General features: G+C 29.7%; 1 protein-coding gene across 5 annotated transcripts in view; it reads right to left on the bottom strand.

Annotated features, from left to right (window-relative positions):
- Window positions 1-359: 359 nt before the first annotated feature.
- LOC129910288 (calcium-binding protein E63-1) overlaps window positions 360-26,000 on the bottom strand; it is a 123,177-nt gene continuing 97,536 nt past the window's right edge. For all 5 annotated transcript variants that reach the window (XM_055987616.1, XM_055987617.1, XM_055987615.1 and 2 more), the window contains 3 exons: window positions 12,018-12,153; window positions 7,077-7,225; window positions 360-524 (listed from right to left, as the gene is read on the bottom strand). In XM_055987616.1, the coding sequence (XP_055843591.1) occupies window positions 502-524; window positions 7,077-7,225; window positions 12,018-12,153 (308 nt within the window). In that variant the 3' untranslated portion in view covers window positions 360-501. The remainder of the gene's footprint in view (window positions 525-7,076; window positions 7,226-12,017; window positions 12,154-26,000) is intronic.

The raw sequence follows: 26,000 nt of genomic DNA, 5'->3' as shown, positions 1-26,000 counted from the left end.
AAAATTAAAAAAAAATAATAATAATGTTTATTGCAACACTCTTAACACAATATCACTCTCACTTTCAGACTTATCCGAATATTTATGTTTTTTTTTTCTATACGAAGTATTTTTGTTTTATTTATTTTTTATTTTAAGAAATAATATTAAAACGCTATATGTAGGTATTGTTTTTTTTTTTTTTTGTATTTATTTTTTTGTTTAAGTTTTTTTTTTTTAAATTGTAATAAAATTTACTCATAAAAATATTTGTTTATTATTTTTTGTTTTGTTTTGATTTTTGTTTTGTTTTGTATTTGTATCATAGTTATTATAAACTTAACTTATTTACTAATGTTAAACCTCATTCGTCTTCCCTATTTTTTGTTTTATATGAAATCAGCTTTATTTTTTGTCGGTTTGTTGCTTTTATTGTTTATAAGGTGGTTAGCATAATATTTTTTTTTGTTTTGTTTGTTGTTGCTGTTTGTTTAAGGTTATTTAGTTGAGTATGGATGCTCCTTACAAAAGTAATCTCGTGAACTCTGAAAATAAAAAAAATAAAAAAATTTTTTTCAAAATACACATAAATTGGTCATTTTAAACTTCAAAGACACATTTTTCAAAGTCACATTTTTTCAAAAATGATTGTTTTGCTGAAAATAGTTTCTCAAAGGTAGATCTGTATTATGTGTAAAAACCCAGTGATAAAGTTACAGAACAGGGACACAGGTAAGTCAGAATTTTGAAGATCAGAAACATTTTTGTTTGAATTTTTTGTTTTGAATTTTAATAAAATTATAGTGGCTAAATCAAAAAAACAAAAAAAAAAAAAAAAAATATCTGCAAAATCTTTTTTCTTTTGTAATAATTTATTTATATTTATTTGCATATGTGTAACAATTCCTACATGAGTTAATTTCATTTATCTGTGATTATTCTTTTAATTTTTATGTTAAATGAATGTAAGAATATGTTAATTTTCTTCGACAGACGGCATTTAACGCCATTGTTCTATTTTCTTTTTTATACTCTGTTTTTATACTAATCTTATATTTTTTAAATAAAGAATTTTAATTTAATATCACGGTGTTACAAAAATGAGGTTTCAAAATATACGCGGGCGGAGACCTATCAGGTTTTGTAGAGCTAGTCGCACTGATTACGAAAAGGTATTTGAAAATCCCCTAACACCCCCAAAATCTGGAGTTACGGGCAAAAAACGGTTTTTTGGACCTTCACCCATTGAAAAAATTCTAGCTTCGTCATTTTTTTACCCATTTTCGATTTATTAACAGTTTCTGATAGAAGATAAATATACCTTTTCAACAATGTATAAAACATGTAACTCGGTTAAACCACTTAGAATTTATAAGCTGTCAAAGTTCAAAAATTTCATTTTCTAGTTTTTGATAAAATTGAAAAATTATTTTATCAGATTTTTCTTTTTTCAAAATATTTTTTGTTTTTATTTGTTTTTATTTTTCAATTTTCTCAAAAACTAGAAGACATAGAAACATATAGTTTTCACTGTTCGATAAGGAATCAATTGAGGCAGTTTTCTGTGTGAGTATTTTTTTTTACTAAGATTCACAGTCTGGACAAAAATAGTATAAAATGAGTTTTTAAAATTTTTTTTCGCCTATTTTTAACTTTGAAATCGATTATTTCAAAAACTATTTGTTGTAATATATTGATTTAAAAACTGGAATCAAATGTACAATTTCGGAAATAGTACCATTTATTACTGTAAGTGTTGCCGTTGTTTTTTAATAATTTTTTTTTATTTTGATAATTTTTTTTTTAGAAAAATGCCCCTCCCACCTAAACGGGGGGAGATAGACCCCCCTCCCAAAGAAAAAAATGTTTGTATTGAGCTCCTCTACAAAAACCCGTTATCAAATCCTGGCGCCCAAGTTATCCTACTACGTGCAGAAACAACATTTTTGTTCTATACCTAAAAGTTCGAATTTCTGTATCTGGGTTGAAATCGAAAAAATTTTTTTTCTAAGCCAATTTTGAAGTGATTTTCATAAAAAATACCTCGATTGATTGGGAAATAGATAAAGTTTTAGAATATTATTTTTTAAATAGCATGTTGTTTTGAAAACATATACTTTAAATTGATGCCGAAGTTGGGAAAATGACGCAAAAAATGGAATTTTTGAACTTTGACAGCTTATAAATTCTAAGTGGTTTAAATGAGTTACATGTTTTATACATTGTTGAAAAGGTATATTTATCTTCTATCAGAAACTGTAAATAAATCGAAAATGGGTAAAAAATTGACGAAGCTAGAATTTTTTCAATGGGTGAAGGTCCAAAAAACCGTTTTTTGCCCGTAACTCCAGATTTTGGGGGTGTTAGGGGATTTTCAAATACCTTTTCGTAATCAGTGCAACTAGCTCTACAAAACCTGATAGGTCTCCGCCCGCGTATATTTTGAGTGCTACACCGTGAATTAATAAATAATAATAATTTGAATTTTAATTCAAATTTAAAGAATTAAAGATTTACATAATTTTTTAGAATACAGAATACTTAATAGAAAAGCAGAATAATATGAAGTGCATACAGAATTTTTTATGGCTAAAAAGAGCTAACTCCACTTTTACACCCCTGACAAATATATTAAAGAATAAAATATTTTTGTCTTTGAATAAATCCAAAACAATATTTAATTATTCTTTACATACTATAATACTAATAATAAGAGTATTGATAAGATTTAAAAGCCTTTTTTAATCAATTTTTGAAATAATTTTAAGGTAGAGTTAGCAGGTTGCAGTGAGCCGGTTTGCACTCTATGCGGGCGATATTCAGAATTTTGGTTTTACGTAATTTTGGGATACCGAATTGTTCCCATAAGATACAGCACCTTTTATCTCAGAGGCTTACGGAATTTTGCACACTCTTAAAGGGTGGCAATAATAGTTTTGCCCAGGGCGGCAGTTAAGCTAGATCGGGCCCTGACTATTTCTTTAAAAGTTTTATAGCAGCTTTACAGAAGAATTTCTTGAATATTGTATAGCTGTAACGATTGTTAGATTAATTTTAGATTTTATACAATTTGCATTTTTGAATGCATAAAAAACTTATCGAAGTTTATATTAAACTTTTTCTGTTAGATTTTATAGAAGCTGAAAACTTAGTTAAGTATCTTTATTTCTTTGTATAAAACCCAAATATTCTGCTGTTTGCGTGGAATCATTTAAGTCTCCACTTCTGTGGGTGTATGCTAACTCTAACGAACATGCAAACTTGTAATTAATTATTTTTATTATTTTTCAATATGTGTAAATGTAAATTCAGTTGTATTTTTTGTTTTTGCAAAATTGCATTCAAGATTAAAAAAAAACTATAACTGCAAGAATTATAAATAGCATTTTATCCATTTTGCAAAGAAAATACTTGATTTCCACTGAGAAAAGCAAAAAATGAAAATTAATGTCAAAGTTCATCGCGTACATAATACATTAATTGCTTCGATAAATAAAACCCGATTCCATGGCAAATATATTTCACTTTATGACATCGCATACCTCTCAACCACGGTTGCCGGAGTGGGTAGGATCCTACCAAACTGGGTAGGTTTTTTTACCTTGGGTAGGTTGGTAGGTTTGAAGTCAATTTGGTAGGTTTTTCCAAGTTCTTTCTCTAAAATAATTTTATTTTTAATAATTGACAAAAAAAATTGTAATTATGTCAAATCTACCCAAAATATTTGTGCCAAACAAATGTGCCCATCTAAACCGAGAGTAATAATATTAAGTAGTGTATGTAAACGCAGTATCCTCATTGTTGGTGTCTGAACTCATCCATTTTTATGTTTTGTGTTGACACTAACTTCACATTCTTGATTAGTGATTTCTACAAAATGGCATTACAATTTTATTTTAAAAGTTTTTTTCCAAAAAATTATTTATAAAAAATTGTTTTTTTAAAAAACGGCTCTAACGATTTTGAAACTTTTTTTCTAAAAATGCACGTTTATATATCAATCAAAACTGAATACTTGTTTTGGAGGGCAATTTAATTTCAGATTTTATTTTATTTTTTTAAACGAATTTTATTTTTTTTTCCAAATTTCTATATAGAAAGTCTTAAAAATTGAAGCAACTTTAACTCCAAGAGCAAGTTCGTGCGACCCAGTCGTGCATTTTATTTTTTTAAACAAGAATTTATTCTCTTAAAATCGAAAATTTTCGTTGGGTAGGTTTTTCTTTGAATTGGTAGGTTTTTTTCGAAACTTTGGTAGGAAATTTTTTATGCGAGTGGCAACCGTGCTCTCAACTGTTTTTCTTATTTCACAGCAATAAATTGCCGTCGCCATTGATTTACTGCCATATAAGTCTAGAAGGATATTCCCATCCTGTATAAAAAAATGCAAGAAAAAACAAACAAAAAAAAAAAACAAACCCCATTGGGTCACCGCCATCATAATGGGTATATACAAACCATTCAAATCCACCAGTACCACAAAATATTACCATTGTTGGTTGATGGTATAGTGTAGACTTTTAGGTACATGTTGTGTAGAAAGGACCTCCACCAAACAAGAGCAAGAGTTCAAATTGAATTTTGCACACTGGATTTGGTTTTGTCACGAATTTGGATTTCACTGTGTTGCTTTTAACAAATATTGGTTTTTGATTTGTAATGGTGTGGCGGAATTAATTTATAATGGAATATTGTTTGCATTTGCATATACTTTATGAGGATTGTTTGTTATCGATGGAGGTTTATAGTAGTTTTGTTTCTATATAAATTTTGTGTCAATATAGGAATCTAAGCAAATAATAAATATCTTTCGACGCTGGGGCTGGTTATAAACAACTCTTTTGTATTTGACTATCATAAACAATATGCATGTTTGAGCAAATTGGAAATTCATTTGTGATAAATTATCACTTCGATTGTGTGTTTGCTTTTACAATTTGACACATCTTTGATAACCATCGCTAAAAGTGTAACCTAGGTTTTTCACAAACAATGAACATGTGTATGCCAGAGTTGAGAAAAAGATAAGTGCCACTCGCACTTCTAGGAATTCTTATCAGTTTACCCTTGAGCCCAACTTCGGACGTCCCGTCAAGTACAGAGATTCTTTCTTCAGCCGCACTACACGAATGTGGAATATATTACCAGCCTCTTTTTTTCCCTGCCATTTTAATGTGCAAAACTTTAAAACTAATGTGCATCGATCGGTTTCTCCTTTTAAATCCCTCCCTATTTTCCTGAAGCTCGCACTGTGTTCAACATATTAGGGGTAGCCAACTCCCTTTAATGGGAAAATATAAAACTAAAAAAACTGTCAAATTGGGAAAAGATATTTATTTTGAATCCATACTAATGACGGTGTTTACCTCACTCTGCCAACCCATTTTGACATTTCTGTGTTGATTTCTCACTTGCACTTCATGGTGAGGAAGCAGTAACTATAAGAGTCATGTATGCCTGCTTCACAATAGCGATTTCAACTCAGCTTCGCGTACGCTACGTTGAACTTGCTTTACGTGCGCTTCGAAAAAATTTAAAATCTAAAAAATTTAATCTCCATTTTCGAAAATTTGACTTTGCAAGTTTGTTCACATCCACAAATTTTATTTATGATTCATATTAAAGCTAAATTAGTTTTAAAAATTTCGTTGGAATTGAATCAGTTACTTGGGAGAAATTCAGAAATAACAAAAAAAAAAAAACTTCTATGGCAGGTATCATTACCAATGATTTTCGAACAAAAAAAATTTTCATTAAAAGACAGACCTTATAGACCAGTGCCAAAGCCTTCAAAAAGTAAAAAAAAATCATTGTAGAATGAAACTCAATGGAAAAGGAGGTGAACTTGATAAAAATGAAAGGAAAAATAAATTACGGGCGAGCCGAGTTCGGGAAGTGGATGGGTTGAGTATGGGTTATCGACCCTGGGAAAATTGAATTTTGTCATAAAAATCCTTTAAGTCGTCTTTGAGAAAATTAAACTTTTCCAAAATTTTCAAAAAATTCTTAATTTTGTACCTCTTTCATTGCAAACTTCTACTTCGAGTCCTGTCACTCTACAAATTTCAAATTCTGCGCTGAAAAGATTTCAATTTTATTGAAATGCTTGTTCATCACAAAAATTTTTTCTTCTTCTTAAAGTTCACATCCAACAGTACAATGTATCACCAGCATCACCATGACCCACTAATTCTTTTTCATTTCCCAGCCGTTTTTGACAGATAAAGGCACTTAGAACGGCGCATTTTTTGTTTATTATGTTCCATTCCAGGAGCTTCGATTTGGGAAACACATTTTTTTCTTTTTGGCAGGACACACAGTCATAAATAAATGAGAAGGACATCAGTATGCTGGTACACACAGAGAATCCCCAAAAATTCTTCTTCATTTTTAAATAGAATTTATGACCAAAGATGGCTTGTGAGCTTTAAAAGTATACAACTTATACAAGGACTCATATCATATGGACCCCAATGTCCACATTGACTTAATAGTCCAAAATAATTTTTTTTCACCTCTGTTGCTGTGCGTGTCACTAAATTTAATTTATATTTTCAATATAACCTTAACCCAGCCGACACCATCACTGCGGGGGGCAATAAATATTTCCCACAACCAATTCGACGACATTTTGGAGTAATATATCTTGAAGTCTCCTTTTTTTTTTATTGACATCCCATAAGGACAATGTCAAAAAAAACATATGTACATAACCTAGAAGATACCTTTTAATATCGAATTATGTATGTTTTTTGGTTTTTTAATATTTTGCGATACAAAACCTGGTCCCGAAGGACCCAAATATAATGTCAATTTCTGCTAACCTAACATTTTCCATTGAGGAAGAGGAAAGCATATATGAACACGTTATAGGAAATAACTGAATGAGTTCAATAAGAGATAAAAGCTTACCTAAACGAATATTTTATATTAATTAAATTGGATCTGACAGCTCTACTCTCACCCTTCTCATATCTACATTCACAGTTGTTGACATTTATGAGTTCAAATTTATAAGTTACCCCCCAGAAGCAATATGAAATATTATGTGTGTGTTGGGAGTTTGAGTAAGGGTATGGGAATGTGGGTATATTTACCTTCATAATTGATTTTGCCATCTTTGTCTAGATCAGCAATGGCAAGCAGTTGTGATAATTGGGCTTCAGTCAGGGACTCACCAATCATTTCCATGGCGGTCTGTAGTTCGTCTTGTGTTATGAAACCATTGCCATCTCGGTCAAACACCCTGTTGAATAAAACACAAACATAAAGATAAATTTTGTTGATAAATGTTTTTTTGTATGCGGTGAAGAACGATAAAATAATATTAGAGGGTTTTTTGAACTTGTAAACATGTAAGCATGTTGTATGTGGGTAGTAGCTTGTGCAGATTTATTGGATTTTGTAGGAATGATTTGTTTGAAATATAAGTTAAAAGATTTACTTTGGAATTGCAATACGACGTTGGTTTAGAGTAAATATAATTCAGTTGGGTACTTTTGTATTATTGTCTTGACTGACCAAGTTTATAAGGCTAAAAGTTCTAAAATTGTATCAATTTGTATATAAAAATATTATAAGGTTAATGCCAACTACAATGGAAACTTTTTTTCTTAAAAAAAGATTCAAGCTAGAAAAAATTAAAAAGTGAAATAGATTGAGAATTCACCAGTATGAAGATAATAGCTTATTTGTAAAGAAAAGCAGCAGTTGACAGCCTTTTATAGCACACAATAAAATTATGTAGAAATACGAATCTGGGTCAAAAAGTCCCTGAAAATTTACATAATTATACTATACCCAAAATATAATTATAATATACCCAAAAGAAAAAAAAAAAAAAAAAAAACACTCATACGCCACAGTGTGCGTAACAAATTAATTTTAGGGAAGTGTTTTATTTGTATTATTGTAAGTTATCACAATATTTAACAACATTAAAAAAACATCAAAGCCACTTTATTTTTCACATATTTAAACCTAGGTATGAGGCTCATACGTTGCATATAAAAAATAGAATAAATATGAATTTGTTTTCTTATTTTGTGTTATTTTTTTTTTCTTAGTTTTCTGACCACAAAATCTTGAGCTCTAAATGACCGTTGTCAGAATTGATTCTGAATTAATTAAATACAAATACGTTGAAAACTTTTCTGAATCGGCTTAAATGTGCAATAAAAGTGCCGACAAACAAGCGGATTTTTGCATGTTTTTTTTTGCTAGAATGACTTCCGTCTTAAATTAAGCTTAAATCCACTTAATTTAAGATGAAAATCTTCCTATTATCATAAAAATAAGAAGATTTTCATTTTAAATTAAGTGGATTTCCGATTGTTTTTAGGTGGTCTTTTTTCCGTACTATATATATCAAAGAAAAATTTGACACAAAAAAGTTATTTTCAATTAAATAAAAAATAATAAAAAAAAAACTAAAATTAAAAATATGTACTTTTTTAAATAATCTTCTTTTTTACTTGCGATATAGGTACTATACAGGGTGTCCCAAAAGTTAACGTCGAAACGAAATCGGTAGATAGGGTAGGTGGTGACAGTTATCAGAAAAATAATAAAAAAAATCGCAGCCATATATTTTGGGAGTTATGAGCATTTGAAAAAAAGTCGAAAAAATGGCCACCCTGTGACGGTTTTTCATGTGCCGTGACTACAAATCTTAATTTTTCTCATTTTTTTCTTTTGTTACGGAACCTTGAATAACCCTGCTATCAAATGCATTCAAAAATTTTAACTCAGCTGTATCAGTTTTAAAGGAAATATTACTTTTTTACCCAACTTAGTACTTAAAAATTTTACATGACTCTAATTCAATGAGCCGTAGTGTAAAAAAAATGCACTACAATGTTTCGGCAAGTTGCCTTAAAAGTTGGTGTGTTCAATTCTCTTTTCAAAATGGTATAACATTGTTGGGAATATTCCATAAATAACCGAGATAAATTTTTTTTTTCTTAAGAAATCCGAATTTTGTATGAGGTAATTTTTCCATATTATTCAAGTTTTGTCCCCTTTCAGAACCTTTCAGAATACAAAAACTTAAATAATATGGAAAAACTACCTAAAAAAAGTCGGATTTCTTATGAAAAAAAATTTTATCTCGGTTATTTATGAAATATTCCCAACAATGTTATACCATTTTGAAAAGAGAATTGAACACACCAACTTTTAAGGCAACTTGCCGAAACATTGTAGTGCATTTTTTTTACACTACGGCTCATTGAATTAGAGTCATGTAAAATTTTTAAGTACAAAGTTGGGTAAAAAAGTAATATTTTCTTTAAAACTGATACAGCTGAGTTAAAATTTTTGAATGCATTTGATAGCAGGGTTATTCAAGGTTCCGTAACAAAAGAAAAAAATGAGAAAAATTAAGATTTGTAGTCACGGCACATGAAAAACCGTCACAGGGTGGCCATTTTTTCGACTTTTTTTCAAATGCCCATAACTCCCAAAATATATGGCTGCGATTTTTTTTATTATTTTTCTGATAACTGTAACCACCTACCCTATCTACCGTTTTCGTTTCAACGTTAACTTTTGGGACACCCTGTATATCAAGTTATGCATTCGTAAAAAAAAAAAGTTGAGATAACATTTTTCCATGACATTACGAGGGTAGAGAATGCCAAAAAAGTTGGTCCCGGGACATTGAATTTTTTGGCTTTAGATGTTGATTAGTGATTTCTACAAAATGGCATACCAATTTCATTTTAAAACTTTTTTTCAAAAAAATTAGTTTTTTAAAGAACAAGAAAAAAGTAACTTGTAAAAAACAATAACAAATAAAAAAACTTAGTGAATAGCTTAAAGCTATTGCAATATAATCTACCAAAAATTTTGTAAAAAAAAAAAATGGTTTTTAGATGGCTTTCGAGTTTCTTTCTTATTTCAATTTGAGCTTATTAAATATTTTTTACATAGAAATGAAAATATTTTGTATTATATGCTTTTAATTTATTTTTGAAAGTTTAAATGATTAAAAGTGATTCGAGATACCTTATTCAGATGCTTATAATTATTATTATCGTATATCGAACTGAAACTTTGTGCATGTATGTGTGGACCTAAAGAACTCAACCTTCTTAAATCAATTTTAATACTTCTAACTTTAATAGGACTTAAAAGTTAAAAATTAAATATGAAGTTTAAGAAACTAAAAGTACGCTTTTATCACGCATACGATAAAAATTACACCGGCACACAAAATAAAAAAAGTGTCATGTACCAGGAACCAGACCTATCTTTCTATATGTTTTCGGGTACGCTGAATCCGAATTTCAAGTCCGTTTGACCCTGTCACCCTCCAGTTTTGAGTAAAATGCAAAAAACTCAAAAAATGGAATTTTTTTTGTCTTTTTTGGGGTCTTTTTTACATTTTTCTCAAAACTGGAGGGTGACCGGGCAAAACGGACTTGAAATTCGGATTCAGCGGGTCCAAAAACATATAGAAAGATTTGTCTTGTTCCTGGTACATACAACTTTTTTTTTGGTGTGCTGGCACTGTCGCGAATGTCGCTTTCATCCCCGGCACACAAAAAAAAAAAAGTTTCATGTACCAGGAACCAGACATATCTTTCTATATGTTTTTGGACCCGCTGAATTCGAATTTCAAGTCCGTTTTGCCCAAACACCCTTCAGTTTTGAGAAAAATGCAAAAAAACTATAAAAAAGTCATAAAAATCCAAACAAAATGCAGTCACAGCTCAAAACTGGAGGGTGACCGGGCCAAACGGACTTGAAATTCGGATTCAGCGTGTCCAAAAACATATAGAAAGATAGGTCTGGTTCCTGGTACATGACACTTTTTTTATTTTGTGTGCCGGTGTTATCAAACAATTTAGGTAATTTAAAGCTAAATCAAAAAGCGTAGATCACATTTTGGATGTTTGTACTTTAACATAATCTAAACAAAGCGGTCTACGCTTTTTGATATAACCATTTGATATAAGGGTAATTCCATGAAATGGTTTTAGCAGATTTTTGATTTTTTGATCTCATTTATTTAACGTTTCATTACGTTAAGTATTTTAATACATTAACACTTGGCATATTCATTTGTTTCATTGTAGCTAAGGAAAAAAGACGGAAAACACACAAAAATTTGCCAAAACTCTTCCATGGAATTACTCAGAAGTCAATTAATTAATTTTATTATTTTTATACGTGATAAAAAACATATTTTTATTTTTTACAGCTACTAATTTATAACTATTTGCTTCTAGCAATCAGCAACAGCACAAGTGATGCCAAATACTATGGTCGACCGATTGAAGTCACCACAACTGAAATGGTGGATAAAATTCATGGTTTGATATTGTATAGTCGGAGATAGAGTCAAGGTGGGTAGGGTATGTCGGCAAGTAACCTTATGGTGACAGTTTTGGGATTGAGACCTTGGAAAAAAATTATTTTTTGAAAGGAATACAAAATTGGAAATTAAAGTTCTTTTTTTTCCGAAATCCGTTATTGTCAGAGCAAATTATTTTTTCAAAGCAATGTCCCTTTCAAGACCAGTCATACTTTGCACTAACAACGTAAAAAGTGTGGATATGCATAAAAGCAATATGCATTGCAGGATACTGTGATTAATCGAATGCACGGAGGCTAGGAATTGACAACTTAATAACTGAGAATAAAACAAGACTTGCAGGTGAAAACAAAATTGATATTGATGAACATTTCTCAGAAGATAGTAATATAACAGATTCGGAAGAATTCACTATTGCTTCTGAAGATTATTATTTGGAAATCAAAAAGATAGAAAAACGGTATTTACCTTCACAAAACTTACTCCGAAGGAAGCATTAGAAAGTTTTGAATTTGTGCAACAAGTTTGTGCAGTAAAAAATAATTGCATGGAAGTGCTGTTTTGCATAGAAACGGTGCTTAAAATAGTTTTTTTTTCCAAAACAACTTTAAAATGAAAATATTTGACTTCTTGCAAAGAATTCTAAAGAAAGAAATTTCTTCACTTTTTGAGGACCTTGCGATGAATAGAGGCACGAACAAACAAAATATAAACTCACCTAAATGCAGCTATTAAATCCTCTGTCACATCATCCAATTCATCTGTTTTACTCGTGCTCTCCTCTGTTTCATCGCGGAGAGCTTGAATTCGACCGACCCATTGCAGGAACTCCGTTTCATCTATTAACCCATTGCCTGTAAAGAAAAAAAAATAAAGAAAAACCCATGAAAAACAATTGTGATTAAATATCTGAAAACATATATGACATTAAGATTAGAAAACATTTTGTATCCTTAAAGCAGTCAAATGTCCTTTACAAACGAGTGAACATAAATCCCTAAGCTCTTGAACGATGCCAACGAACGACAACGAAGACTGAGAACTGACCGACGACGGACAATGTGTCAAGTCAACGACTCAAAGGACATGCCTTCTTTTATAGAAAAATGTGTTTGAAATGGAAAAGATTGTTATTGCATAACATCAGATGAAACTAATAAAAAAATAAACAGAGACAAGAAATGTCCGTTTCCTTTTTATAAAGGACACTCTCTCTACACTACAACAGTAATCATTTATACTAGGTACATATATACTGCAGCAGTTCCTATAGTGACATCTTTGGCGAGTTAAATCCATTTGCGATGACATCGATGATGGTGATATATATTATATCCTGGGGGCCAAGCAAAGACTACGAAAGCGACGATGACGACTACCGACGACTTTGTTGAATTCAATTGTTTTTTTTTTTCCTATTTCACATTTTTTTTCTTTTAAATTCAATAGAATTATTGATTCAATCAGTTATCCTTGGGGTTAAGGATTTTTTTTCTTTTGCCGGTGGCTCAACAAAAACAGAAAGAAAACAAGGAAAGAAAAAAAAAAATACATTCAAGGAGATGGCTTTGTTGTGTTTGTTACGGTTTTTTTTTTTTTTTTTGTAGATTTGTTTCTTAAACTCGAAACTAGAACGAAAGGACAGTTTGAAATTGGCAAAGTTCAGATGCAAAACATGAGGGATAATGTCATATAGCTGGGGAAGGACACTATGTTTTTTTTTTTTTTAGTATTTTAGCTCGTTTTTTGAATAAGGTTAGGTTGTTTTTTCTACTGCTGCTGCTGCTGTATCCATGCATAATTGAATGGAAAGGCAAAATGATTTCTAATGCAGATCCAATGACATAGAAAAGGGTAATTTGAACTAATGATGCCATCAATTTGTGAAAAGAAGAAATGCATTTGAAGCTGTACGGAATCTACTATGTACAATGCAAAATGGGCGAGTGATGACAGAAATTTAGCAAGAAAAAGATGAAAGAAAAAAAATTGGTGGAAAAAAACGTCCACCATAATGATGGACATATCGATTAGTATTGGAATAAACATTTGGGATATTTCCCACAAGAATTTAAGTTAAATAGCTAAAATAAATAGAACTAAAATTTTCTAACAATGCCATTTCCGTGACACGTTTTATTATAACCTTTTTTAATTTACTAGATTCAGTTGTGAAATAAAAGTTACTTATTTATTCTAAAAGCTTGCTACTCCTTATCGATAAATTTTTAATCCAAATATTAGTACCTACCACAGATATCAGTACGGTGATTTTGAAATTTAAGATGTCACTTTTATTTTAACCGATCAATGAAATACGAAAAGTTGAAATACCGTTCTAACAAAAAGACTAAAAGAATGTGGACTTGTCAACAAAAGTATATAATTACTTGTTCATAAACTTTGATTTTGTTACGAGTACTTTATTTTCTGGAGCAAAACTGACTAATACGATAGTGGATACATATTTGATAGTCTATAAAAGATAAACTTTGAAGCAATATTGTCGTTTTTTGACTATCAACTATTGACTATCGTATGTATTATCCGATTCCACCCCTGATTTTGTTGCATTTTTTATACATTTTTTTTGGAGGTTTTTTTTTATTCTTTTATTTGATTTTACAAGAATCAAATAAAAAACAAACAAAAAAAATAAAGCGAAACAATTTTTAAAAATTAAAAATTACCAAATAAAATTATTGATGGCTTTCAGACAAATTTGTTTACTTCATTTTCCAATCAGAAGCCGGTGTACCACAAGGAAGTGTCCTAGGTCCTACCCTGTATTTACTATACACAAGTGATATCCCAGTTGGGAATCACACCATAATGGCTACTTTTGCAGATGATACCGCAATTTTGGTACCTGACAAATGTGTCTATAAGGCAGCAGTAAAACTGCAAAATGCCGTCGACACAGTCAGAGATTGGACCGAAAAATAGCGTATCAAACTCAATGAAACAAAATCTTCACATATAAACTTTACAAATAAAAAGATAAACAATATTCCAATATTCATTAATAATCAAGCTGTACCTTACGCCAATACGGCCAAATACCTTGGAATGACTTTGGATGCAAAGCTATAAAGTGGAAAGAGCACATCAAAAAGAAAAGAGAAGAACTAAACTTGAAATATAGAAAAATGTACTGGTTACTTGGTAACAACTCTGATTTATCAACCCAAAACAAAATAATGCTGTATAATCAAGTACTAAAGCCTGTTTGGACCTATGGTATCCAATTATGGGGCTGTACAAAGAAAACAAATACCGAAATCATCCAAAAATTCTAAAACAAAGTCCTTCCTGGAATAGTTAATGCACCTTGGTACATAAGAAATAGCGATCTACATCGTGACTTACAAATAGAAACGGTTACAGAAGTTGTTAAAAAATACGCTGTATCCCATAATCAGAGACTGCAAAGTCATACAAATTCTGAAATGGTGTCCGTCTTGAATACCAGAAACCATGTTCGGAGATTAAGAAGAACCAAGCCTCATGAGCTTATGGTCTAAAAAAACATGGGAGAGTATTAAAAGTTTAAACTTCCCCCAAAATGATTTTACAAAGTTAAGAAAGAAAAATCTGATGTCGATCTCTCAAGATTGGTCCTGATAAAGAGGTGGTTTTAGTGGTTAAGAGTCCCATACTACTTGGTGTCGAATACTGCCAAGTGTCTTTTGAAGATTTCCTCCCGTCAAAAAAAAAAAAAAAAAAAAAAATTTCCAATCAATGATCTGGTCAAAATATCGACTCTTAAAATGTAGACAGCGAAAAAACTTGTTTTTACCGACTTCCAAAAAGGAGAAGGTATTCATCAATTCGTCTATTTTTTTTTTCTTTTTTTTTATGTTTGTTATCTCATAACTTTGGACTGAGTGAACCAATTTTGATAATTCTTTTTGTATTGGAAAGCAAGAGCCTGCAATGTGTTCCCATTTCAATTTCGATTCAAATAACAACCCTTTCGCAAAAATCTTACCTATGAGGCGTTCAGAATATTTTAAAGTCTTATAATTTAAGTGATTGTTTTTTTCTCAAATGAAATGAGAGAAATTAATGCTGGTCTGGACAAATAATACTGTTGTAAGACAGAGTTTTTTAAAGTTGAGTATTGTACAAATTTCAAATAAAACCCATTACATTAGTTTACAAGGTTTTTGTTACCAAACCAAACCAAATTTTACTTTTCAAAAAGAATCCAAAGTCATAAAAAATTAGTTATTTCCCGTTTTTGAAATATTACTGTCACAATATGACAACATTTTGTAGTCAAATAAAACGTCCATATGTCGTTACTTTTATTATCCATTCAACAAAACACATTCAAAATGTCTTTGACATTTATCGATTCACCCACAATCGTTTGGTGCCATTCTCAAAATACAGCCTTTCCATTGATTTTGAATACATCAACTAGGGATATAAAAAAATCTCATTCCACGTGATTTCATCAATCACGTCTATATGAGAGGATTAACTCCACCAAAAGTATGTTACTTTTGTATTCATACTATGGGAATCTAAGCCATCCAAATGGAGTGAATGTCATGTAGATGACTTAAATTTTAAAATTCTAAAACTCTTCGAAATAAAATAAAGTTTTTGTATCTCCTTTTATTCAAGCCATTTAAATAGAATATTGAAATTATGTTGACAAACATGCATCATTTTAAACGAAGTAATATCGAAATGGGTCACTGGGGCGTATGTGGAACATTTTTTTCTACTAAATTATTAAATTGGCAGTAATTTTATTTTATTAATCGCTTAGCAAATAATCAAACTAATACACGATTTTCAGCCGTTTTCTGATCTTTTTGAACGCAAAAACAATGAAGGTGTCTTGATAGCGGAGTTTAATTATATTCCTAAAAATTGCACCAAATCGGCCTACGTTTTTTGCTTGAAATGAAAAAAATTACAGATATTAAAAATTACTATTATGCCACTTATTGAAAGCTGAGACATTTTGGAAGTTGGTCAATAAATTTGCTAGATGCATTCAAGGTGTTATTTTTTTTTTTATCTTTGAAATAAAATTACAAGGCTCTGGAAAAGAGTGGTCCACGCTTGTATGGGAAAAATAAAATTTTCAAATAAACGTTGGGCCACCCCCTACTTTGGTTTCATATACTATTGGTATCATACTGTTGAATTTTCAGCCTCCTGTTTTATATATTTTTGGAAAAATGTAAAAAAAAATATTTTTTATATATTATTTTTTTAAGTTAAAAATTGCTTCAAAGTTATAGATGTTGTTGTTATTTTGAAAAAATATCGAAATAATAATTTCTGGGCCCACTTACTAGTAAATTTCGTCAACAGGTAGTACACAGACTTTTTATTTGCACATTTTGCTTATTATTTTAAATTTTTAATTATTGCTCCATTTTGTATAAAAAAAAAAATATCTTATATGTTTTATAAAGACAAGTAAAACTTAAATAAAATATTTTTTTTTTTTTCAAAAAACTAAAAAAAAAAAAAATCAAGATATGCGAATTGAAATTTCTCAACGTTAATGTTACAGATAAGTGGAACAAATTTAGCGGGTGGCCCGAGACCGAAAATCGAAAAATATATTTTTTGGACCACACTACTCTGGAACCATTATTGTGAGCATTTTCATATTCTGTCTCATTGTCTTTATTGATTTTTATATTATTAAATGATTTAACCAGCTTGATAAAAACACACCTTTAACCGAAACCAAGAAAATAAAATTCGTTAAGGGCATAATGAAATTAAGTATTATGAAGTGTACCATCCACTTGCTCATATTTTTGATTGTATGTTGTTTGTTAATAGTCTATTCGTTGCATTTGTATTAAAAATTTATTTAAAAAATTGATTTGTTTTAAATAATTGAATTTAATTGACTCGACGTTTTTTCTGCAAATAATATATGCAACATCTTAAATCTAACGAAAAATCTGTTGAGCTGTTTTCAAGTTTAGCTTTTTTTATAAATTATAACAAATACGAAATGTATCCTTTCGAAAGGAATTTTCTCCGAAAATCCATTTAAAACATATGTTCTAAAATAATGTCTTAAACAAAATGATACTCCCAAGTTTATTCGAAAACGTTTCCGAAAAAAATTAAAGTTGAATTTTTTGTTCGACACCACTACAGTATCCTTCAAATTGATATATAGTGAACCACAAAACGACTGCAATCTTTAATGTGCCCTTAAAAAATATTTTTAGGTGAGGAATGCCAGAAGGCTCGAAGTAGAATTCCTTCACACCTTTTGCTTATATTTTTCTTTTTTTTTTTTCATCGAGTCATTTTCTACTACAAAATACCTTACAAATCCATTTGGTTTTGGATGATTTTACTCTTTTTTGTTTCCCTTCGGTATTTTATTTTTTTTTTTTTTCCTTTTTCACATTTTTATTTACTACACAGCTCTACACACAACAATCAAGTGAATGAGTCACGTTGAACATTAGTCTTTGAGTTGTGCTTGCCTTGAGCTTGAACGTTGTTGTTATGGTGGTGATGTTGTGTTGTATATCCTTAGACTTTAAGTAATAAAAATGTATTCGAGTTATGTTCTATATGTATATTTTTGTATATATGTTAGTTAAGGAGCTTCTAGATAGCTGTAATGTGTAAATGTGAAGGAATGATAATAAAACCAACGACATATCGTCGTCGTCGTTGTTGGCTATATTTTGTATAGAAAAGAAGGTGGTAACTGCGGTAATCGATTTGTCGAATCGAACTTAACCAACACGAATCCAATATTTATACCTCGACTCGATCCTTTCTGCTAAGCACTAATGTGGACGAAGATATACGACCTAAATGTTAGCAGTTGAAAGGAAATGTATGTACACTTATATAGCAAAAGTGTATAGCTAGTTGTTGATTGACGACTATGCTCCTCTCGTAGCAATAATTAAGTGCAGAGAGGTATGTGTGTGAACAAAATAAATAATAATTATTGCCTCCTTATTACCAAAGTGATTGATTTGTGCAATTTTGTTGTTGGTGCAAAATAAGTTTAAATAAATAATTATTGTTTTTAAATGATTCGTGGGTAGGTAGGTACAATTGAAGATGAATTTGTAGTTTTAGTTTGTATTGATTGAAAACTTTAATCGAGGTTTAAAGATAATATAAACTTATAACAACACTTAAAAAATAAAAAAAAAATAGAAAGTTTTGTTAAATATAAAACAAATAAAGGAAGGTTATGTTTATTTAACCAGTTTTTAGGAATGAGGGTATGTATGTTCCACCATATCTTTTTAAATACTTATCATCATTTGATAAATCAGGTAGAGTTGTAAGCATTTTGCTTGTAAGCAGGTTATAGGCTATGAAATGTTTTCTAATATGGCACCCTCTTGGGATTATAAAGTAACTAGCTGACCCGGCGGACTTCGTTCCGCCATTTCTTGTATTTATTTCTATTTTCGACTTTGTAATTTGTCATAATTCCCAATACAAAAAGGAAATCAAAACTTGAAAAGTTCGTCCAATTAATTTAAAAATATTCACTTTTAAAATTAAAAAAAAAGTGGCCTATGTTAAAAACGTTTTTTAAGTTTTTTAATTTACCATTGTGAAGCTTGTAGTGAATGTAGCGTTATGTGTGATATATCAAATGAAAGGTAATATTATCAGGATGCTCAATAAAGATAAATCATAATAAAGATAAAATTTTTGTAAGCTCCAGATCAAAAGATGTAACGTGTTGAAAAATAGAGTTTTATTTTACCGTTATTTCAAATTTGTCATTACAAAATTAATTAAAACTATGTACATTGTACAAATATAGTCTTGCTCATTATCTATCTACACTGTAAATTTCATTCATTTATCTATTGAAGAAAAAAAGATAAAAATAAAAAACTGCTAAAAACGGCCAAAAAACTTGGGACAAAAAAAAATTGTTTTTCCCGTTATTCGGTCAAAAATCGATTTAAAAATTCAAAAGTTTGTACATGCATGCGCATGATTAAAACCTATATTTCCTATAAATTTGAGATTTTTTGCCGACTTTTAAAAATTCCAAAAAAATAAAAGACTACTGAAAAAGGTCCCTAAAAATTAGGTTGTTTTTCAAAAATTTTTATTTCAAAATACAGGGCCTATGAAAAAAATCCGTTTTAGACCCCTAATTTTTTTTTAAATATCTTTCTCATGGTGTAACTCAAATTTCTGTGCAAAATTTTGCGTACCTCTAATTAGTCTTTTGTCGAAGGTCTATGACTGCAAAAAAACCCTCACAACTTGGTTTTGAAATTTTTGTGAATTTTTTCAATACCTTTTTTAACTATTGAATAAATTTGTCTATCATTTAAAAAAAAGTCAACTCTTTACGGCTTACCGTTTAGAAAATAGCCTCTTTTTTCAATGTCGTGTTACCCCTATTTACCCTATAAAATCTTGAATTTTTTTTGCCTTAAACCTTCTCCTCTTATGCCTCTTTGATTTCAAAAAAAAAAATAAAGAAAATGAGTCAGTCTGTGTGGCCGGTTAGCGAACGTACACAAAACCAAACTTTAATATATATAATAGATAAACACAACTTAAAAAAAAAAACAAAGGCTCTGCAAATATATATCTTTTTTTTGTTGAGTTAAACTTTGAGTATACTCTTGAAGAAGAATTTTTTTTTTTTTTTAAGAAGAACAAATTTTTGAAATTTCAAATTATAATTTATACGTTTAGTAAATCAATGTGATTTTCTCATGTATCAAAACATGTCGTAAATAAGGTAGGTACTACTTTTGAATAGAGAAAAAAAATGTTTTTTTGTAACCATTATCAACTGCCGCAGGACCGTTTTTTTTTTTGTCAAAACGGACCAATTATTTTTTTCGGAACTTTATTTTTTTTTGTGTCGATTAATAGTTCCTATTTATTTGCAAACCATTTTTTTTTTGAAAATTTGTATAAAATTATTTATGTTCAAAAATTCTAAAAATTATTTGTTGTGTCAGAAATTGAATGAATTCATCGCTTGGATATGATTTTGTAATTTTAAAAACAAATTTTATAGGTATTAATTTTTGAGTTTTTTGAATTAAAATTTACTAAAATTATACTTCCAAAATCGGTTTCAGCTTTGGAATAAACGAGAAGATTAACCGTATTTGAATACCATCAAAGAAGTTTTGTTACCTATCCACGAAAATCAAATGTTTGAATTTTTTTGTCTCGAAGAAAAATTTTTCGTAGCCCAAAAAGAAAAAAAAATGTTACACATACGCCATAGTGACCGTGAAATTTTAATTTTAGTAATTGATGAAAACAAAAATTTAACTTTAAAAAAAAAAATGAAAACGCCAATGAGAATATTCCATTATTCGAGTAAAAAATTAGCCTTTTGAGAATTACCAACATATCGATGTTATTTACATTGGTTAATAATGTCATTATAATATTTTGTCATAAATACTAACTTTGATTTTATTCATTCATATATACACATGTCAATACATCAACTGATATAAAACTAAAAGACGCAAAACAGAAAACGCAAAAAACACGGGTATTTGGGGGAAAAATAAAAGTTGACACGATAAACATATTGCAACAATGCGTGACAGGCACTCATATTATGAACATTAATTTTTTTTTCGTTTCTTTCGATTCATATGGATGAATTTTATTAAAGCTTATTGCTGACAAATATATGCTTATAAGGGAGTTTAAATGACAATCGGTTTTGTGTACAAATTGTGTGGTTGGTAGGGAATATATAAATTTTATTTTGACATATGATTGACAATAAACAGCAATGTAAGAAAGAAACCAGTAAACCGCTAATCAAAAAAAATAGAAGAAAAAAATGAGAGAGAAATGACAAGATATACCTAGGTAATTTGATAAAAATGTATCAAATAAGAAATATGTGACAGTTGTAGATGACTTTTAGAACTTCTAGACATGATTTTATCTTGGTGATATTATGACTTTTCCTCTTTCGTTTATTATTTTGTTCGATTCTTTATGTCAAACTGACATTTGAATTTATTCGAAGTGGTTTTGAAATCCAACACAACACTTCAAACAAACATCCCTTATTTTGGCAATTGACACTTTGTTGCTCATAAAATGTATCTTCTTCGTTGGCTATAGGTCTTGTTTTGATTTTATCTTATCTTCTGTGCCAACGAAGAAGATAAACTTTATTTAAAAAAGAAAGGTCACGAAATAAGGAATTATTTAAAATTTATCTCATTAATTGAAGCTTTTAAATTATTTTTGAATTATTGAATTTTCCGCCAAAATAAGTCTGAAATGATCAAAAATAATAGATTTGGCTGACCTTCTTTAAATGCTTTTCAATTCAACAAACTTGTTTTTATAGCCTCAATAGTTTTTTGTATTTCAAAATTCTCCTAGAATAAGACTAAAATTTCAATATTCCGCTAAAATATGAGTCCATTTGATATGCAACGGTCAAAATTTTTAAAAAACTTGCATTTTTTTTCTTTTTTTCCAAATTGTGCCTTCGCGAAACAAATTTTTTTGCAAAAAAAAAAATCAATTTTGTAGCACCCCTGAGTCATTTTCTATTCCAATTTTTAGTTTAAAATTGCACAAAATATTGAATAACAAGAAAACTGATCAAGCTACAAAATCCAGGGTTTTGTGTTTCATTTTGGACATCAACAAAATTGTAATTTTCTTATTTTCGTCCACTAACTTCAGTCTTATTTTTTAGTAATTTGTTGATGCTATAAAAACCAAAGCATTTAAAAAGCTTCAAATTTGAAGGTCATGCAAATTTATTGTTTTTAATTATTTCAGATTTTGTCCACTAACTTCAGACTTATTTTGGCGGGAAATTCAATAATTTAAAAACTATGTGAGCTACAAATTTTTGGTTTGCGCAACAAATTTGCATTTAATTAGTTACAGTTACTGAGATTAATTTTGTTTGATTCCGCAACAAAGTGCCCGCCAAAGTAAGGAATGAGTTTCTAGAATTTCTGGAAGCGAAAGTGCCATCATTCCAGACAAAGAATTTGGCTTCCAAGTAAGTTTTTCTAGTCTAGCTTCATCTATTTAATGTCTATTTATCGTCTTTTAAACTATGGGTTTGGTTAAAAAATGCATTCGTTTGATCTGCAATCTGTCCAAAACTTGTTAAACAATCAATATTACATCAGAGGCTTAAAGTTTGCGTTAATTTCGAGAAATGAAATGTTCATAAGGGAGAAATGAGGCTATGAGAACAATAGTGGCGTAAGCCACAAAAAGGAAGTTTTGAGCTACGAGTGATTTAAGATACAGGGTTTTTCAAAACAACACTTTTTTGAGTGCCATCTTGTTCTGAGTGTATCAAGCTGCATAAATCTATTTTTGTAATAAAGTAGATATATTAAGAGACCAAGTTTTTATGAAAAACTCATTTTTGAAAAAAAAAAACCGGTTACGCCACTATTGCTCTCATAGCCTCAAATATATCACATTCATTTCCCTAAGTCGTTTAGATCCATAAACATTATTTTTTGAATTAAATTCAAGAATTTTTTTAAATGCAAAATTGCTCCCACTCGAAACAGAGGAAGGTTTTTTTTTTAACTTCATCAGTTAAAATTTTTTATTTCCGGCCAATGAAATAAAACAAACAAGTTGAAAAAGTTCTTCGCCATGCCAAAAAAAATCCAAATATTCATGAATACTTTTAAAGTTATCCAGCGCGCAATTTTTCCACTTTTTTGTGTCACCAGAGAATTCAGATTCATCAGCCTTTTGTGGTTGAGAATTCCAAACGACATTTGGATTTTAAAGATAAAATCTTCAAACATCACGTACAAGGTCCTTTTTGCTTTTTCATTTTCTACCAAAAGCCCTATTTTCAAAAGTTCTTTGTTCTTTTGAAAGATTGCCTCTGTACTTGATGTTAACCACTGCGGTTTTAATTGCGTAACAAAAGTTTTCTGCGCTATGCCTCAACTATCATTTATTATCACGTTCATTCATCATCATTTTCATTCAAGAAGTCCCTTCGTTCTTTCTTTATCACATTTTTAGAGATGAAAGAAGGTTAAACTTTCACCCAGAAAATTAAATTTTCCACCCACATTTTCTTGGATTGGTTTTATTTGTGATGGAAAAACCTTTGTATATACCCCTTATATAGAAGTGTTATTTTTGAATATATTTCAATTTTCACAAAACACAAAACCACACACGCAATAGCCTTAACCATAACCCTTTTATATTGCCTATAATGCCTATATTATGTACAACACCCTGCTGGGGCTTGTCAGAGTCGTCACCGCACCACAAAATGTTAAAAGTCAAAAACAACAACAACACCAAAAATAACAACAACAAGAAACAAAAATAAAATTGAATTTAAAATTTATAACACTACAGTGATTTTCAAATAAACCATCAGGAACATTGTTCAAATTGTGTCAGGGGACACACACAAAACGAAACGGTTTTGTGTGCCAGTTAAAAAGGTTAGAGACCACAAAAAGAGGGTGTTTTTGTTTTTAACCACATTTTGTGGTTTAGTAGACAGAAGAAAAAAAAACAAAACACACATGTAATATAAAGGTTCCTATAAATAAAAGTTTTATTTGATCGAAGGCTTAACTATTCACATTTCAATTGGGTTTTGTTTTTTGTTTTATTTTTTCTTAGTTTATGTTTTGAAACTTTGTTAAATTTATCATGTGTGTGTTCACTCTATTTTTTTTAAATTTTTTTTTTTGGAAGCCCCAATCTAAGTGAGGATGCCAAATAGTCATGGCATCCATGTTGGATGTATCAATATACCATTTGTATATTATAAGCTACATTTTAAGACCATAATCATTAACATTGGGTGCGGCGTTCCTATGCTATAAACGTTTAAAGGTGGCCATTTTTTTTTTTCGATTTTTTAAAAATCAAATGCCGAAACTTTTTAATTTTTTTTTCTAATTTTGCGACAAAACTTTAGTAATTTTATATTTATATTCGTTCAACAATCTTATCAGAATTCATTTAAGACTTTTTTCTTAAAAGTGCATTGCGTACCTATATCTCGATATATTTACATTTCAATGCAGCCATGTCAAACAAATTTTCGTTTAATTTTTCTATGATAGTACAGACAGGTAAAATAGTACATAAAATCAAGAAATTAAAAAAAAATTGTTCCACTCATGAAACTTGGCAAAAAGTTTGCTTTTGGGATAAGAACCAAGTACAAAAAAAGTCTATAAAAAAAAGTTGGGTGGAAGGGTGTTTTTTCGCGGACAAGGGGGAGGGGATGAAGGTCAAAAATATACTGAAAAAAATTGTTTGTTGAATATCATCATATGACACATGTTTTCAAGGTATTTTTTGATGCTGAATCTAATGACACAGGGTGCTTGTTTTTTCACCTCAACAGGTAAAATATAACCGAAACCCATGTGAAAAACATGCTACACTGACAAAATTTGGGATGAAGGTTTAAGATAAAACAGGGACAAAGGATTCATAAAGTTTTTAAAAATATTTTGGGTGAAAGGGTGTTTTTTTGATAGGTTAAGTTGTGTGTGAGAATGGTATCATAACAGCTAACTTATATTTTATTAATTTTTAAAACTTAGTGAAATAGTTTTGGTTGGTATACGAATTAAGAATCTATAAAAAGTAAAAAATTATTTTGAGTGAAAGGGTGTTTTTTTTTCAAGAAATGATGAAATTCGGAATTAGTACCACAAAAACTGGGAAAAAATTGTTACACCAATGAAAATTGGTAAAAATGTTTCATTTATAACAGAAAGCAAGAACTCAAAAAGTCTATACAAATATTTTAGGTTAAAGGGTGTTTTTTTTGGGAAATAGGGAAAAATCCGCGATAAGTCCGATAAAATCAATGCAATGGTATAAACGGTACCCTTACAAAATTCATTGAATATGTTCTCTTTCCCATGGGAACTACGAATAATGTAAGTCTATAAATTTTTTTTATGTGAAAGGGTGTTTTTTTAGAAGTAAAGAAAATATGGGTATATTTGAAAAAGTGTAAAATACTACAGTAATATTAGTGGTACCCTATTGAAATTTAGTAATTATGTTACTTTTAAGATAAGAAACAAGAATCTTAAGTGTCTATAAAAATATCATGGTTGCCAGGGTGTTTTTTTGAGTGAAAACAAAAATGATGGGTCACCCTAATGAAATTTGGTGAAAACATTGAATTTGGGATAGAAAGCTAGAATAAAGAGTTTTCATAAAAAAAATTTTGGGTGAAAGGGTGTTTTTTTCGAAGAGACAGTAAAATCTGTAATTGGGTCCCAAAAAGCCAATGATTCACATAAAACGTGGAAGAACTTATTTATAAATGTTTAATTTGTCATCAAAACCATTAATAAAATGAATCATTGGCTTTTTGGGACCAATTACAGATTTTACTGTCTCTTCGAAAAAAACACCCTTTCACCCAAAATATTTTTAAAAACTTTATGAATCCTTTGTCCCTGTTTTATCTTAAACCTTCATCCCAAATTTTGTCAGTGTAGCATGTGTTTTCACATGGGTTTCGGTTATATTTTACCTGTTGAGGTGAAAAAACAAGCACCCTGGTTTTTAATCGAAAATAACTTTTCTTAGAGCAATCGTATTGACTTTATTTTTATGTCATTAGATTCAGCAGTTTAACCTTGAAAACATGTGTCATATGATGATATTCAACAAACAATTTTTTTCAGTATATTTTTGACCTTCACCC

The sequence above is a fragment of the Episyrphus balteatus genome, chromosome 2 (assembly GCF_945859705.1).
Source record: "Episyrphus balteatus chromosome 2, idEpiBalt1.1, whole genome shotgun sequence".
NCBI classification, from domain to species: Eukaryota; Metazoa; Arthropoda; class Insecta; order Diptera; family Syrphidae; genus Episyrphus; species Episyrphus balteatus.
Note: the sequence above shows the minus strand (reverse complement) of the source record. Positions and strands in the feature narration are given on the sequence as shown.